Below are 17678 nucleotides of genomic sequence, written 5' to 3'. Positions count from 1 at the left end.
ACCAGGGGGCGGAAAATAGGGCCTCAAGGGCTTGGTTTTGGCTGTGGGTTGTATTATTGACCCCCCCCCCCCCCGCTCTAACTTGTATTTAGCTTAGGTTTTATCTGCTGCTTTCCAGAGCAAAAGAAGGGCATTTTCTTTCTGAAAGCTTAACAGACATTTCTTCCAATCAATAAGATATTATGGGACAAACTGTACTTTTACGGATGCAGCTGTTTCAGTGGTGGGATAGAATAAGTTAGAGAAAGTGAAATGTCACCTGGAGAGCTAGCATGACAATATGACATAAACACTGCATTTTGCCTACTTCAGGGTTTGGTATTCAGGGCCCACAGGAGTTGTGTGCTACCTCCTCATATTTAATGGGCATAAGTGACTACTGAATTAAATAAGCTTGAGTGACTATTGAAGAGGGAACTATTGTCAGGAATATATGCATACTTCAGCTACCATGGTCTGATGCCTTGAGAAGTGATTTCTTAGAAACAGAAGGGAGAAAAACAAAAGCCCTGGAAATAAAGGAAAGCAGCAGTTTGACTAAAAATTAGCTACTTTTGTGTTTGTGAGGGGGGTTTGGTACAGGTGGGGAAAGGGTTACAAATGACAAGTGTGCTATATAGCTGTAGAACTATGAGGCTTTTTTTCCTGTGTCCTTCCCATTTAAATCAGCTATGTCTGCTCTCTGCAGGTAGGCTAGCCCTTTGGGAGCATTCTTGTTAGAGAGACAAAGAATACATCATGCTGTCTCACGGAGACTCTGCTTTTTCTGGTACTTGTTCTTGTCAGTCGGAAGTAAGACATTCAGATTGACAGACGATTGCCAAGGTACCTTGCTTGTGAGAGCTGTGCTGTGGTGTTGTCCACATTTCTGTGGGCATTTATCAACAGATTCTTTACAGCCTTGGCATCTCCCATGGCAATAAGTGACAGAAACCAAACCACAGCTCTTGATATCTGAGCTGATTCCCACATGCACAACCATCTCCAGTAGGTCCTGAGAGGATTGTCCACGGAGTGCAGCTGGAGATGGCAAAAGAGTAAAACCGAACCCCTGAATTTAGATGTGTCAAGATCTATAGTGCTGGTCTTGATAATATGTGATCCAAAGACAAAACAGCTGGAGGGAGACTAAGTCTGTGGGAATCTTTTCCTTATGAAGGATGAAGTCCCTTTTCCTCTTGTTTTCCTCTCTGTTGTAGGCAATGTGGGTAATATTTTGCAGCAGTTAACAGTAAAAGCAACATCAAGTTTGTGTTGGGCCGAGAAGCTGGCTCTGGTATGTAAGTTACTTCCCTAATGGGCCTGTGTAGGGCATGCTGTGTCCTGGGCTTTGCTCCTGAATCTCGAAGCACAAAAGAATACTTTCTTATCACAGTAGTCCCCACAGGCTTAAACTGAGAACAAAATCCCTTTTCCTAGGCATTATGATAGTTCATGGACAGGGCATGACTGTGTTGCACATTCAGCTGGGTAAATTAGCCCGTGCAGAGCGCTGTGGTACCATGGCTAGGCTGCTCTTTTAGAGCTAGCTTAGGATGTCTCAGTGTTATGCTGCAGTATGCAGTGTAGATGTACCCCCAGGCACACTCCTTACCCCAAAAAGGTTTCTGTCTCTTCAGGCAAAATAAACACCAATAGGGAACTGGGGTGTAGGGGCAATAAGACCTAAAATTTACAAAGTGCGTAATGATTTTTGGGTACCTCAGTATCTGTGTACCCAACTTCAGGAACTTTTAGGGGAATGGATGGTCAGCACTTTCTACAAGCAAGTCTACTTTAAGATGTCTTAAATTGGGGGCACCCAAAAATTATTAGTCAGTTGTGAAACTTTTGATTTGTGATACTTGCCTGAGATCACACAAAGAGTCTATGGCAGAGCTGAGACAAAGAACAAAATTCACCTGAGTCCCAGTTCAGTGCCTTAACCACAAGATTGTGCTTTTAAACCCTGCCCTGGCTTTCTGGGCAAGTTGGACAAAAGTGGCATGACATGAATAAGCAGATAACTGCCGTGCCCAGCTATGGTACTGGGCCAGGCACAGGGCCTACAAGCCTAGAACGTAATGAATGTGGCTGCTAAATCTGTTTCACACTCAGAACAGTTCTGAGTCTATTGTTTGGAGAGAGTCTGGCACAGACCAGATGCAGAGCCTGAATCTTCCTCTGGAGAGAGGGTCTCTCCAATGTTACTGATAAGGCAATGAGAGGTCTAAGGCTCTTTCACCTTTTGAAAAACCCCAAATCCAAGTGCAACGCCCTCTGTTCACTTGCTACGATGCTTTCTGGGGTCTGAGTTATGCTCCTGCAGGCCAGGGGAGTTAAAAATTTTCACTGGTCTCCAAAAAATGGAGACTAAACAAAGGACATTCCTGAGCACCAGCCAGAGGCCGCCAAGCTTCCCTCCCATCCCCCTTCCTTGAAACTTCCTTCCACATTCCCTTGCTCTGGGCAGCTCTGGGTGTAGAATTACACTCATCCTCCTGCAGGAAGCCAGGCTGTCCTTGGCCAATGCCTAGGATTTGCAGACCTTCCTTCCCTCCCCTATGGCTATGCAAGTGTGTAGCCATGGTGACTCAGTGGGCCCCTCCAAACATGGCTTACCTTCTATAGCTGCCTGTTCCTGTCTGTGGTTGGCGTATTTTTTTGGTTGAATGCCCTGGAATGTGGCTTCCAGTGAGTGCAGGGCTGATTCCCAGCTCCCAAGGCGCACTTGGCTCACCCGCAGCTGGGTCACTGGAGAAAGCTGAGGCAAGCTGGAGAGGGGAGGAGAGAAGGGGGGAAAAGAGGGCATCCCAGCTGCTGAGGAGACTCAGCCAAGCAGCTGCGCTCAGGCTCTGGCAAAGGGTTTGGATTTATTTATTTATTTTCCTCTTCTTTCGGTTTCCAGCCCCTTTTGCTGTTTTGCTCCAGCTCTTTCTGAGGGGTGTGGTGGAAGGAAAAATCTGCTGCATTTAACGTGAGAGATTTCGGAGAGGGAGGGGCTCAGCTGGGGTCTTGCTGCCATCTCCCTGCACTAATGCCTGACCCCCAAAGCTGGGGCCCTGCTGCCATTCCCCGCAGGCTGCCTGCTTATATTTGCTCTGTGTCTCTGGAGTGTAATTCTGCACCCTCTGTGTTCTTTTAACAGCGCGAATGTGAACAGTTAGAAATCTAGGGGTAGAAGGGATAATATTTTTCCTGCCTCATGTGTGTTGCCTGAGCAGCATTGCATAGAAATGGCGCCAACTAAAGTGAGTCTGAGGGAGTGGGGTAACTTCTCCCCTGCTCTGTCTTGAGGAGTGGGGCTTGGTATTAGCAGCTTTTCTAGCCTTAAAGGCAGGGGCCTCCAGGATCCAGGCTTAGGGAAATGGAACCCTCAGGGGTGCAGCCTGTGTGTGGCCCACTGTTTCACAGAGAGACTTTTGTTTTGTGACACAACCTGAACTTGGAAGGAGGCTGGGGAAGAGCTTCTTCCCAGCACGGACTTTGGCAGGGGGAGAGCTCCCACGCTTCCTCATCAGAAGCAGCAGTCTCCTCCCAGTCGAATCAAGAAGGGCTTGGTGAGTATGAAAATGGGGAGAACTGAATAGAATGGTGGGGCTCTTCTGTAGCCATCACCTCCTCCCCATGGTTAGGGAGGATGGTTCTTAGGCCTAAAAGGGAGTTATATGGAGGGACTGGAGATCCTGGTTGTTGGGGTGGGGACTATGATGAAGAGTCTCTTGTGGAGTCAAGTATCAGCTGGTGTCAGAAGTCAGACCCAGATGCTAGCTGAGTACCTTGCTGTTACTTCTGTACCAGGACAGGAAGCAGGGTTTTGTAACTAAGGCACTTCACTGAGCCTGCCTGAGGACATTTGAGTTCAGTTCCTAGCTCTGCCATACTGTGTGACATTTGGCAAGTCACTATGCTAAGAAATTCAAAAGTATCCAGTGATCTTTTTGGAAGCCCCATCATAAGCCACTTTTAAATGGGTCTTAAATAGATGCTTTCTTTAACTGTTTTTTTGGAGCAAAGCATACCAGCCCTTTGCAAGTCAGATCTCTTCAAGTTTGGGGACTGAGAAACTGAGGTACTTAGAATCAATGGGCATTTATAGATGTGCTCCGGAAAGTGGGGATGGGATACTTTAATTACAGCAGCTTCAAGAGCCGCTCTAATTAAAGCACCCGAAGAGTCATGTGTATCAGCATCCTTGCACTGAAAAATGGCAGCAGGGACACTTTAACTAAAGCTTGTTGAATGAGCTTTTATTTTTATTGCCATTTTTCAGAGTGGGGTTGCTGATGCATGTGATGCTGGAGTCTGCTGAAGCACAGTAATTACCACGCTATAGCAGACGCAATTAATCGAGTCGGCTCCAATGTGCTGTAATTACAGCATGTTGCAGCAGCCTCACTGCATGTGTATGGGCACCCAATGAACGCTTTACAGATTTTAGCAAATGAGGGTAATAATGTTTCCTTTACCCTCATGCTATGCCTGTCTGGTCTATTTAGGTTTCACTTCTCGGCCTCTTGTGAGCTAAGATAGTGTAGGGAGTATCTGAAGTCCTGGACTAAAGAGTCTGGGATGGAGGATACTTGTATGTAGTATCTGGGGTCATCAGAACCCCAAGACATCTGGGCTTGGGTCTGCATGTAGAATGCCTGCCAATGGATTTGGGAGTATCTGAAGTCCCAGGGTGATAAGTTTCAGATGGAGAATGCTCTCCAGTTCATAGATTCATAGATGTAGGGTCGGAAGGGACCTTGTAGATCTCCTAGTCCAACCCCCTGTCCTGGGCAGGAGAGAAAACTGGGCTCAAATGACCCCAGCCAGGTAAACAAGCCTCCTCTTAAAGACCCCCGGGGTAGGAGCCATCACCACTTCCCTTGGAAGTTGGTTCCAGATCCTAGCCGCCCTGACTCTGAAGTAGTGCCTTCTAATGTCTAGTCTAAACCTACTCTCTAGCAACTTACGGCCGTTATTCCTTGTTCTCTGGGAGGCACTTGGGGGAACAAGGTCTCTCCCAGACCCTGCTGGTCCCCTCTAGTAAGTTTATAGACGGCCACCAGGTCCCCCCTCAGCCTTCTCTTGTGAGGGCTGAACAGGTTAAGGTCCCATAGCCTCTCCTCATAGGGTCTGCCCTGCTGTCCCCAGTTCGTGCGAGTGACCCTCCTTTGGACCCTCTCCATGCTGTCCACATCCCTCCTGAAGTGCTGTGCCCAGCACTAGATGCAGTACTCCAGCTGCGGCCTGACCAGTGTTGCATAGAGAGGGAAAATCACCTCCTTGGTCCTGCTTGTGATGCATCTGTGGATGCACGACAAGGTACGGTTAGCCCTACTGACCGTGTTCTCGCATTGTCGGCCCATGTTCATCTTGCAGTCAATAATGACTCCAAGATCTCTTTCTGCCACCGTGCTTTCGAGAAGGGAGTTACCCAGCTTATAGGTATGCTGCTAGTTCCTACTGCCCACGTACAGCACCCTGCACTTGTCAATATTGAATCCCATCCTATTTTCATTTGCCCACCCCTGTAACCTGTCCAGGTCCTGCTGTAATCTGTCCTTCCCTTCTAGCATGCCCACCTCACCCCAAATCTTGGTGTCATCTGCTAGTTTAAACAGGCTGCTCTTCACCTCGTTGTCCAAGTCACTAATAAAGAAATTGAACGGTGTAGGCCCAAGGACCAAGCACTGGGGGACTACACTGCCCACTTCCCTCCAGGTCAAAAATGACCTGTCCACCACCGCTTTCTGAGTACGACCCCTCAGCCAATTAGCAATCCATCTGACTGTGTAGGCATCAATGCCACAGTCACCTAGCTTTTTAATGAGAATGGGGTGAGAGAAGTCCAGAAAAACTACATCCACTGCGACACCTGTGTCCAAGGATTTTGTGACCTGATTGTAGAAGGCAATCAGGTTGGTCTGACAGGACCTGCCCCTAATGAAACCATGTTGGTTGCCCTTCTGCATCATCCCCGCTGCTGGCCCATCACAGATGTGCTTCTTGATAATCTTCTCAAAGAGCTTCCCTGGGATTGAAGTAAGACTAAGACTGTGGTTGTAGCACCACACGTGGTGTTTAGAATGATTGAGTTCTGCCTGCTCAATTGATACGGTTTTTGGAACGATTGAGTTCTGCTCAATCAGTATGATTCGGAACTGATTTGGCTCATTTGACCTGGAACACAAAAGAAATAAATAAACAAATAATTAAATATAAAATTAAGGTGTGTGTGTGTGTATGTATATAATAGATATATGTGTATGTATATCTATATCTATATATATGCACATACAAAATTAGGTTTGTAAGCCCCTTGGGGCAGGGACTGTCTTTGTCCAGTGCATAGCCTCTAGGCACAATGGAAAACAGAGTAAAAGTTCTGGGTGTCTCAGCTGTCTGCCATAGAATCCCTTTGGCACCCCCTTGTCATGGGACCCTTTTCAAGGTCAGCATGCAAGTAAATGTTCTGAGTTTTACTAACTGAAGCCAGCTGTCCTTTTAGCCTGGTGTCTGCTATGACTTCTGTAATTAGATTCCTCCACTTTGATATTTTTTGAACAGATGCATAATTCTGAAGTCTGTTTGAAAAACAAAACAAAAAAATTCCTTTGAAAAAGTTTATGGGCAGAGGGAGCCCCATTGGCGATGCTGCCTTCTTCCTTCAGTGGCGGAGCAGCTTAGGTGACCAAGGGTTCTTTTGCCCACGCTGCTTAAATCTGTTTAAACTGAATGAGGCATCCTGGAAAAGGATTGTCTTGCTGGTATGAACAGCATTTCCACTACGGTTCTGCTAGCAACACTTGCTTAGTGATGTTCAGATGATACTGTTATAGAAAGGCAAAGTGTTAATCATTTTACAAGTAGCAACACTGAATGGGAAGAAAAGCCCTATGTCAGAGGCTGGAGGGAAGCATTCAGAGTAGTTTGGGTGAAAGGAAGGGACTAGTATCACACATTCACATGGCTCTAAGTGGCAGAGAGGATTGGACTACCACTGCAACTTGGCAATGTCTAATTGCCACGCACACTGGCAGCCAGGACTTTGTGGGGAGCCAAATTATAAGCAGAGAGCATAGGAAATTAGGGCTGGAAGGGACTTCATGAGATTGTCTAGTCCAGCTCCCTGCTCCAGGCAGAATTATCCCTGAATAAACCATCCCAGTAAAGTGTTTGTCTAACCTGCTCTTGAAAATTTCCTGGGATGGGAGTTCCACAACCTCTCTAGGTAGCCTTTTCCAATGCCTTACCACCCACATTGTCAAAAAGTTCTTCCTAATCTCCAACCCATATTTCCTCTGTTGCAGGTTTAGACCATTGCTCTTAATCCTGTCCTCTGTGACCACTGAGAAAACCCAGTCCCATCCTCTCTATAATTACCCTTCAGATATTTGAAGACTGTTATCAAATACCCACTCAGTCTAGACTAAATAATCCTAGTTCTTTTAACCTTTGCACCTAAATTATATTTTCCAGGCCTCTGCTGGTCTCTTTCCAATCTGTACACACCTTTCTTGAAGTGTGAGTTCCAAAATGGGACACAGTGCCTATTTTACTCTGCGTTAAAGCACCACATAAAAAAAATGCAGTTACGTTAATTCACAGTAAAATAGGCTACTGCACATTCCACATCACTTAAAAACTATGTGCATTTGTTACTACGCATTAAAGCAGTCTAATGTGCATTTTTTTTTAGTACCTCATATTGGAGGTACTGCATTTAATGTTCACTAGAAAAAGCACCTTAATGCACATGTAGATGGATCCACAGTCTTCTTAATGCAACCTGGAATGCTCTTGGGGTTGTTTTTGTTTGTTTGTTTTTGTAATGAGCACACATGGCTCATATTCAGCTTATGGTCTGCTGTAACCCCCAGATCCTTCTCTGCAGTACTGTATCCTAGCCAATCATTCCCCAGTCTGTATTTGTGCATACAGTTATTCCGTTCTAAGTACAGGACTTTGCAATCAAGCATGAAAAGCTTTAGGGAGTAAATTTTTCTCCTAGCACAAACTGACTTCAGTAGAACTACACTGTATAGGACTCTTAATGGAGTTTTGTGGAATTCCCTTGCTACAGCTGCTGTTCTTCCGGGAAGGCTGGCAGGCACAGGCCTCAGTGATGCAAGCTCTTTCCAGACTCAAAACCTGAGCCACATCCGCTAACTGAAGAGGAAATATATGCCATCCCAGAGCAAAGCATTGTAAAAGAGATGGTGCTGGGCATCTTACTGTCTTTTGATCGGTTATTTGGAGCTTAAGTGTAAAACGGCTCAAGTGTTTGTAGTCCTAAGTAGTTTGTAGTTCTTTGTAACCAGCTTTTCTTGCCTAATTACCATACCCATCCTTACTTTATATTTTAATTCCTCTTTTCCTCAAACCTTCTGCAAAGTCATGAGATTATTTTGTGTTGCTTTCTGACTTTTTTTCCAGAACCGTTTAGTCTCCTGGATGGGAAAGAATTACATTCTGACTTTCACTCTCATTCCTGCTCTCCCCATAAAATCTTTCTCAGTTTCAGACAAATACCTGAGCCTGGATATACTTTCTCCAAGAGCTGTGGGCTTGTGCACACTTTGGAGGCTAGAATTAGGATTCATAGTTATTTGATAAATTGTGAAAGTAGCCAGAGATAAATTATGTGAAATTCAGTAAGGAAAAGTGCAAAGTACTGTATTTATGATGAAATGGTCAAATGTACAAATACAAATCAGGAAATGATTGGTTAGGTTGCACTACTGCAGAAAAGGACCTGGAGGGTTATAGTGGACTGTAATCTCAATGTGAGTCAACAAGGTAATATTGTCACAAAAAAAAGAGCCAGTAGCATAGTGGGTTGTATTAATGTGCTGCATGTTTTTATCACTGTTTCACTGATGAATCCTCACCTGATGTACTGTTTTCAGTTTTGGGCACTGCACTTCAAGAAAGACTTGGATAGACTGGAGATTTAGTTTGGTTGTTAGGAAGAAGTTTTTATGAGTGTAGCTGAGCACTAGTACAAATTACACTGAGACGCTGTGAAATCTGTATTGTGGTAAATTTTTAAGTGCAGGTTATACAAACACTTGGCTGAGATGGTTTAGACAGGGATGTTTCTGACTTGGACAGGGGCTTGGATTAGGTGATTTCCTGAGGTCCCTTCCAGACCTGTTTTCCTATGATTCTGTGACTTTAAACCTTGGCCCTTGGCAAGACCGAGGGCCAGATAAGCAAAGAGTCACCTACTGTCTCACCCTTACAGTAGAAACAAAAAATCAAAGTCTATTACAGTTGACCTGTGGTATCTGTCCATCTGCAATTACCATGGAAAATGAAAGCTAAACCACAACAGTTTACCTGGAGTGAGATGGAGTTAAGTTTCACTCCAGGTGAACTTTCACTTAGAGTGGGGTAATTGTAGGGACACACAATTACTGTGCATCAGCTCTGAGGACAGTAAGTCCACAATGCTATTAATTTGCTTTTGAATGTTTATCTATACCTTTTCTGTCACAAGGAAGAACATTTAGCATCCAGATGTATCAAGCTGGAGTGCATTTATGTATTTCTAATATACCAATCACCTAGTGCACAGCAGCAGTAAATCAAAGAGTCACTCCTGGATTTGCTTTAAAAGCATTAAGCATTTGAGTGTTTGTTGTAGTGGAGGGATTCAGGTATCCAAGTTGGAGTTCATCTGATCTCAGAGAGGGCCCTGATCTCCACAGGCAGGAACGCTGTATGCATGTTATCTTGTGAGACCTAGAAATGACTAGGCTGGTTTTCTTGGAATTGATATGCATCCTACACTCCTGCTCCAAAGCCATGCAGAATTGATTTTTGCTCACCTGGGAGCATATTTCTTCACACACTCTTTACTCTGCACCTCTGTCTTCCATGATTCTGTCCAAGACTGGGAGTACATATACTAGAATACCTCAAGGAAGGTTGTTCTAATGGGGGCTGCATCCCAACTGAAGGCAGGATGCAACTGAAATCTACTGAGACATGATATTTTTCTGAGATTACCAGCACACACTCAGCATTAGATTCTAGACTGGAGGCTGATCCAAGTTGCCCCACCAGTGCTTTTGAAAGTTGCTAGTATTCTCTTCGATGTAACATACAGATTTGGGAGCAGCAGAGTTGCCCCTTCAGTGTGAGAAAATTTGTCTGGAAGAGGAGCGGAGAGAGGGATGGAGGGAGTCATAGTCACCCCTCCCAAAATGTCATTGAAGTTGGCCATTTTTTAGCTAGCTGGGTCATGGTCTGAGGACAAAAGCAGCATGACCTAGGCCCTAGGGGGAGACCAGAGGTGTATGAGTTTTATCCTTAGAGTTTTCAGTTGCTTGTTGATTTGCCCAAGGTTGGAGACTTATTTTTTTCTATATTTCAGTTTCCTCTCTGTAAAATGAAGATTACCTGTCTTTGTAATATGCTTTAAATTCCTATGATAAAATGTGCTAGATAAGTAAAAATATTTATTTTTCATTCATTAATCTGATTGGTCACTGTCAGGAACGTCCTGCCTGGAGGCCATTACTGCTATTGTAAATCATTTATACAGGGAGACAGAACAAATGCAAAGAGAACACAACCTTTCTAATGTGTCTGGAGAAATGGAAAGTTGAAGTGTCTGTTGCTATAGACACACTGTTCTGTTCACAGGACTTGTTCCTTGTCCTTGCATCTGAAATTTGGCACAGTAACCAATCAGAAAGCGTTGCTTCATTCTCACTACAGCAGATTACGAAAGAAGGTATAAAATAGCAGAACAGTGATGCCAGGTGGATTTCCTGAAATGATGGGCATACCTGACAAATACACCCAACTGGGAGGAGGGTATGCTGGTGGTTAGTGGGAACAGGGACCTCGGAGTTCAGGGTTCCTGCTTCTGGACCCAGTGGACACTGTGCAAACTGGGTCTCCATTTGTCCTTACATAAGACAGGGATAATTAAGAGACATTTAAGCTCTCTGAGGCAGGGGCTGTCTTTTTTCCATGTGTTTGTAAAGTGCCTAGCACAATGGGATCCTGGTGCATGACTGAGGTGTAGGGATCATACAAATACTAGTAACAGAAGTAGTGATGTGCAACTGTTAGTGCTCTAGCAAGAAGCTCTATAAGGCTAAACAATGTTAAAAGGGACAATGGAGATCCTCTTTCCATGAGACGAGGGAGTATAGGACAATCTAGCCAGGACACTCCTGAGAGTTCCCTTTTCAGCAGAGCTAAACTTTTGCACTTAATGCTGTTTTCTTTGTCTGAAGGGTCCCACAGGAGGTGAAAGGTATGGAGGGGAACTCACCTGTGGAGAAGAGAAGAACTATGAAGAATGTGAAGCAGTACAGCAGGAGCACTAGTAGAAACAAGCTCTCTCTTGAGAGCACATTGCCTGGCAGTGATCTGCCCAAGGGAGTGGCATTGGAGCCAGTAGGGCTGCGAGGGGAGCTAAGCAGAAGCCCTCACTCTGTTCTGGAGGGCAAAGTGAAGGCTCTGAAGGAGAAGAGAGTCACCATGAAACAGGGAGGAGTACTATTCCAGGAGCATCTCTCTCCAAAGAAGACCAAAGTCAAGAAGGGGAAGCTCTTATTGGGCCCAGCTGTTGTGGAGGGGGTCACTCCAGATGCAGTGGTGGAGCCGCGGGCTCAGATTCGCACCTACTTGACGGATGTGGTGCTAGACAGTAGAGATGATGCAGATTGTGGTCAGCGTGCCAGGAGGGCCATGCTCACAGGCCCTTGGGACAACAATGTAGAATCTGTGAAACATCATAGGACAGTGGGAGAGCATGCAGCCTTGAGCCAGAGCTCAGCTGATGTGCTTTGGAGATTTCCTACTCCAGGAAGCAACATAATGGAAAATGCTGAGTACCCAGAAAGTGGAGGCAGTCGAGGTTCCCCAGATGGGTTCTGGGATGCAGGCTCATACAAGAATGCTGTGTCCAGCAGCCACAAATCTTCCTTAAGAGAAAATGGCAGACCTGCCCTGCCAGCCTCCTGTGGAGAAGAGATGATCCAGGCAACAGACTTTGAAAGCATCCCATTTGTGCCCAGATATGATTCATGTGGAGCAGCCTCCTCTGGACGGCTTTGGAGGGCAGACAGCTGGGAAAGTATTGGCAGCACTGGGAGTACTGCCAGCGTGCTATCTCTGGCTGAACGGGTGGAAAGGAACCGAATGATGTTGCAGGAGATGCTGAGCCTGACAGGACAGAGCCGTGGTCTGCAGGAGTCACGTACACTTCATCAACATGAGGGGGAAGGTTCCTTACTAGCAAAGAATGGACCTGGTCATGGTAAGTATATGATGGAGGGCATCCAAAGTGTCGGAGATGTGAAGGTGGGAGAGTTGCAGTCATCTCCATAGAGCTTGGCCATTGCATCTTAGTTCTACCCTGCAGAACCTAAAGTTGCTATTCTAGTCCCCGGTCTCAGTAAGAAAAGCACATCATTCCTGAACTCTGACAGCTCTGCCATTGTTCTGGTGGCCTTGCAATGTAAAACAAACACCCCCTCTGACTTAGATTATCACATTTAATTATTTGTTGAAAAGTTTCCTATGAAGAAAACAAAGAAACTGGTTCTGGATGTCTTTCCCATTTTCTGCCACTTTATGATAGAAAGAAAAAAGAAATATTGCGGAAGCTTGTTGAAGGATTTTTGTCTGTTTTCTTTCATCTTAGGCCCTTTCTCCATAAAATTTTGTACCAATTCAATTAAATCAACACAATTTCCATGTGTAAAAACTTGAATTCAGTGCCTTTTGTTGATTAAACTTCTGACATATCAGAAAAGTCAAATCTGATTTTATTGGATGCTTGAGAGATGAATTTCAATGGCTTCCAGTTCAAAATTGAATCTTTAATGAAGAAAGTCTTTCATCCAAGTAAATGCTGTATTTTTACCTAAAATCTTGAGTTTTATGCCTGTTCAAAGTGTTTTAATACTAAATATTTCTCCCAGTTAATAAGGTTTAACTTTCTGATATAAAAATACTGTGAGTTATCTGAAATATCTTCCAGGTTAAATAGCGTAGACTTGAATTTTTAATAGTAAAATCATGAGCAGGAAGAAAAAAAGGCCTTTCAAACTATTTTTTACTAGAAATGATATGGGTCCATTTTTTCTTTGCAGGCCACTGTTATTATGGACTCTAGAGCTGCTTGCAGACATTAAAAAAAACCAACCCCCCCCCCCCCCCCCCCCCCAAAACCAAAACAAAACAAGCTTTACCAGAAGACGCAGGACATTACTTCAACCCAGCTCTGCAGCATCTGTATAGACTGGGCGCTTTAGCAGGGCTTTTTGATGCCTTTATCTAAAGCTGAGTGTAACAGCGCGGGGTCTTAGGGGTGGCCATGATCTCTCCTAACACCCCCTACTGTGCCAATGTGGTACTAAAGCACCCTCACATCTTGCCCGCCATGTCTTTGATGTTAACAATGTATAGGGGAGGCTGCATTTTGTCCTCTCTGACATGGTGCTCTGATGCATCTGTCTCGGTTCTATTTTGGGTGACTCGGTGCACCCCAGCCTTATGGGCTATGCATGGCTCCAACCACCCCTGTACCATGCCCCAAGCCTCACAGATGTACCGGACGTTGTTTGGTCGATTTCCCTCTCTGCGCCCCCTGCTGGTGCTCTCTGGCTCGTCTTGCAGCCTGCGCCCCCCGCTGGCGCTCTCTGGCTTGTCCCCTTTTTGGGGCTTCTCGCAACTGCCTGCTCTGGGGCTTCTCACCTTAGGGCTCAGGTGGCCTTGGCCTTACTTGGCCCCCTCCCAATCCTCTGCTCCCCTTCTCAGGGCTGGGGTCAGTGCACCCCTGAATGTTGTGCCCTCTCTGACACCAGGATCCCCACGCTACCATGGAGCCCCTATGAGGCCTCCTCCAACCCCTGATAGCCTCACCCGGTCCTCCGGTGTAACAACAACAACAAAAAAAACAATAACGCAAGCCCCTGGGCTATAACACAAAGCTAAACCTCCTGACTAAACGTTCTTCAAACCACACCACATCTCTCACCCATGTAACTAGGGGCTGGTACATTCAGGCTTTATTCTCTTTCCCACATTCAGGGCCGATCTCTTTCCCTTAGTCAGGCAGTACTCCTCCTTCCTGGCTGCCAGCAGAGAGAGAGGGAGCACTCACAGCCTCCAGTCTAGATTTATAGTAGTCAGCTCTGCCCCTTCCAGTCAGCTGACTCACCAGGTGTAGGTCCTTAGCCCCTCCTGGTTGCCCCTAGCAACCAACACCTGAGCCCATACTACTACTTTTCAATAGCAGGCACCTTAGTGCCCTGCTACACTGAGTCAATCAGCTAGTAGATAAAAGCACCAAAAGCAGCCCCACTAAAGCGCCCAATCTATATAATCATTGGGTGAGCTGTGTTAAACTAATGCAATGCCTCTTTTGGGCATGTGCTGGGCTCAGTGTGGGAGTATGCCAAGTTTAAAATAAAGTGCCATTGGGGGGGTGGAGTTTAACGTCTGCAAGAAGCGTAGATGAACAAGCTCCCTTTTACTTGTTCTACTTGACTTAATGTCTCTAGGGCTCTCTACCCTAATGAGTGCATGTCTTCTTATCCCAACAGGATCAAATACTGTATTTAAATATTTCCTTGCAGTGTTTTTAAGGGAAATGCTTGGAAGGGGAGGAATTAAACTGCCTTTTTAAAAATGGTTGTGTATGTACACGGTGATTCTGGAATGCCTTCTGTCTATGGAAATGACTGCTGTGCTATCTCTGAGAATCAATGAATAGTCTCCCTTCTTTGTAAAATCATGACTAGCAAGAAAATGTGACATTCTCTGGTGTTGCATCGTGAGAGCTGAAACTGCCTAATTCTGTGAAGTGAGATGAATTCAAGCAGGTCTGTTTTACAGCAAACACTAGCTGAGGCCTCCTGTCATGGTTGAGGTTCTGAGAACTGGCTCTGGCATTTCTGTACAACCATGTCTCAATGTCTGACCTGAGCATATCTCAAACAGTAACATTCTACAAATTGGAATCCTTTAAAATACACTGCATTACAGTAAGCACATTAGTGTGGAAGGAAAGGATTTGAGGGGAAGAGCCCTCCAAGGCTGGAGGGGTGGAGAGGGCTGATTTGCTTAGGTGAATGTGGTCTATGATGAATAATGGGCTGGGGTTTCTCATCCCTCCTTTGCTTACTGTGGAAGTGTGCAAATCTTGACATATCTCTGTTCTTGAGTGCAGAGCTGCTGGTGAGTGATGTGGACTGGGACTCTGGTGTCTCCCTACAGGATTCAGAAGGGTACAGGTAAGAAGACCATGTGAGGAAAGTAAAGATTCCCCCATTTTTTAAAAACTGAGAGACAGTCTCATAATGTGCTGGTGGGTGTCAATCTTGTTCCTGTTAGACGCATGGCAGCTTTCCAAAGAACCATTGCTATCAGTGGTAGTCTCAGCAGAAAGGCCAGAGGTGCAGAGCCCCCCACTCACACCCTGAGATAATTATCTCATCCCCTCTCATTCCAAATAATAATCACCAAATGTAGACTATCTCCTTCCCATGTTCCCCAGGTGCTTCCCCAGGTAAGTATGGTCAGGAGCCCAATGCCATTGCTTTTGAACATGGGAGAGTTTCTTTAACTGTATTTAACAATGGAAAAATGGTATAGACTTAAGCAGGAGCTTAACAGAGGCAGTTTCAGAGAGCAATTATGTAATCCAAGACTGCTCAGGCTCAGTCATGTTTTAGTTAATTACATGCCCCTTGGGTTGCCACATTACAGGACTTGTTCTTCTCTGTAGGATCTGGAATTAGCCCCAAACACTGGTTCATTTTTATGAGGGTCAAGTCTAGCCATTTGCAAAGGCTTTGTGTGTGTCATGGGGGAAGGGAGCTCCCAGAAGTGCTTGATCCTTGGGCTGCTGTTAGAACGACTTGTGTGCAAATAGCTGTAGCTCAGGAAGGAATGGCATTTCTGAAATGGAGTCAGGGTTACTGAATTCAGATCTGTAACTGTTTAAACATGTGCATATCTGGGCTGGCAGCTCACACCTTGCCTTTGGGGAACAGTCATTATAAATAGGGTAGTGTCTGATGCTAGGATGTGTGTATTGAAGGGAAGAAGGGGGAAGGCAAGGAGACATACTTCCTAATCAGACTGGGCCTTATCTATTCCTACAAGGATAGTGCCTTCTGTCTTGTCTGGCTACCTTCACATTATTTATTCATGAAGTTCTGGGTCAGATAACTTGGAATACTAGCGGATTTTGTTCTATGCCTCATCCATTCCCAATGGAGGAATCACCCCCTGATGATGGTGCTTGCTTGGAAATCATTCCAGCTACATATCCAGCAACTCAGTGCTCTAGAGCTGCTATGACTGCTGTAATGTCTCTTCTTTGTCCATCTCTCTACACAGGGACATCAGTATGGTCTGATTTTACTGTGGAGAGGACTGTCAGGTCTCCAGGGCAGTCCCTTCCTCTGCATGTGGTAGAGCAGTGTTTTGGAGAAAGGGGAGCTCATTGAATCCCAGGACTCATGGCTCACAGATGGAGGAGGAGCAGGGCTGGTTGATAACAATTGTGAACAACAGCTGGCCACCCATACTTCACCCACACAAAACAGGGGTGTGCGAATGAACACAAGGGCTATGGGGAGGGGTTGCAGAATAGTTCTGTTGTTCAGGTATGTGTGATCTGCTTCACTGACGTCTATCCCTAGCCTAAATATTACACACAAACCCGTTTCATACTTTCATAGTTGGTAGGGTTGGAAGGGACCTGAGCAAATCGTCAAATCCAGCCCCCTGCCATGGGCAGGAAAGAATGCTGGGGTCAAATGATGCCGGCTAGGTGATTATCTAGCCTCCTTTTGAAGACCCCCAGGGTAGGAGTGAGCACCACTTTCCTTGGAAAATGGTTCCAGATTCTAGCGGCCCTGACTGAAGTAGTGCTTCCTGATGTCTAGCCTGAACCTACTCTCAGTCAACTTATGGCCATTATTCCTAGTTACTTCTGGTAGTGCTCAGGGAAACAGGGTCTCTCCCGTTCCCCGCTGGTCCCCCTTTGGTAAGTTTATAGACAGCCACCAGATCCCCTCTCAGCCTTCTCTTGTGGAGGCTGAACAGGTTCAGCCTCCTGAAGTGTGGCGCCCAGAACTGGACGCAGTACTCCAACTGTGGCCTGACCAGTGTCACATAGAGGGGCAGGATCACCTCCTCGGACCTGCTTGTGATGTATCTGTGGATGCATGACAAGGTGCAGTTAGCCTTCCTGTCCGCATCCCCACATTGGCGGCCCATGTTCATCTTGGAATCTATAATGACTCCAAGATCCTTTTCTGCCTCTGTGCTGACGAGAAGGGAGTTCCCCAACCTGTAGGTCTGCTGCTGGTTCTTCCTCCCCAGGTGCAATACCTTGTACTTGTCGGTATTGAACCCCACCCTGTTCTCATCTGCCCACCCCTGTAACCTGTCCAGATCTAGTTGTAGCCTGTCCCTCTCCTCAAGCGTGCCCACTTCTCCCCACATCTTAGTGTCATCTGCGAATTTGAACAAAGTGCTTTTCACCCCCTCGTCCAAGTAGCTGATGAAGATGTTGAATAGTGTAGGCCTGAGGACCAAGCCCTGGGGGACCCCACTGCCCACATCCCTCCAGGTCGAAAATGACCCATCCACCACCACTCTGGGTGCGGCCCTCTAGCCAATTTGCAATCCATCTGACTGTGTAGGCATCGACGCCACAGTCA

General features: G+C 45.8%; 1 protein-coding gene across 5 annotated transcripts in view; it reads left to right on the top strand.

Annotated features, from left to right (window-relative positions):
• Nucleotides 1-17678, top strand: part of KIAA1614 (KIAA1614 ortholog) — a 75928-nt gene that overhangs the window by 14201 nt on the left and 44049 nt on the right. The window contains exons 1-3 of one of the 5 annotated variants that reach the window (XM_019501779.1): nucleotides 2617-3539; nucleotides 11226-12253; nucleotides 15173-15236. In XM_019501779.1, coding sequence (XP_019357324.1) covers nucleotides 11248-12253; nucleotides 15173-15236 — 1070 coding nt within the window. In that variant the 5' untranslated portion in view covers nucleotides 2617-3539; nucleotides 11226-11247. Of the gene's footprint in view, nucleotides 1-2616; nucleotides 3540-11225; nucleotides 12254-15172; nucleotides 15237-17678 lie in introns of those variants that run through there. The other 4 variants (XM_019501778.1, XM_019501776.1, XM_019501775.1 and 1 more) reach the window with 4 other exon arrangements.

Source organism: Gavialis gangeticus, unplaced genomic scaffold (genome assembly GCF_001723915.1).
Source record: "Gavialis gangeticus isolate Ggan-Ray unplaced genomic scaffold, GavGan_comp1, whole genome shotgun sequence".
NCBI classification, from domain to species: domain Eukaryota; kingdom Metazoa; phylum Chordata; order Crocodylia; family Gavialidae; genus Gavialis; species Gavialis gangeticus.
The sequence above is the reverse complement of the archived record's forward strand: the minus strand, read 5'-3'. Positions and strand labels throughout refer to the sequence as shown.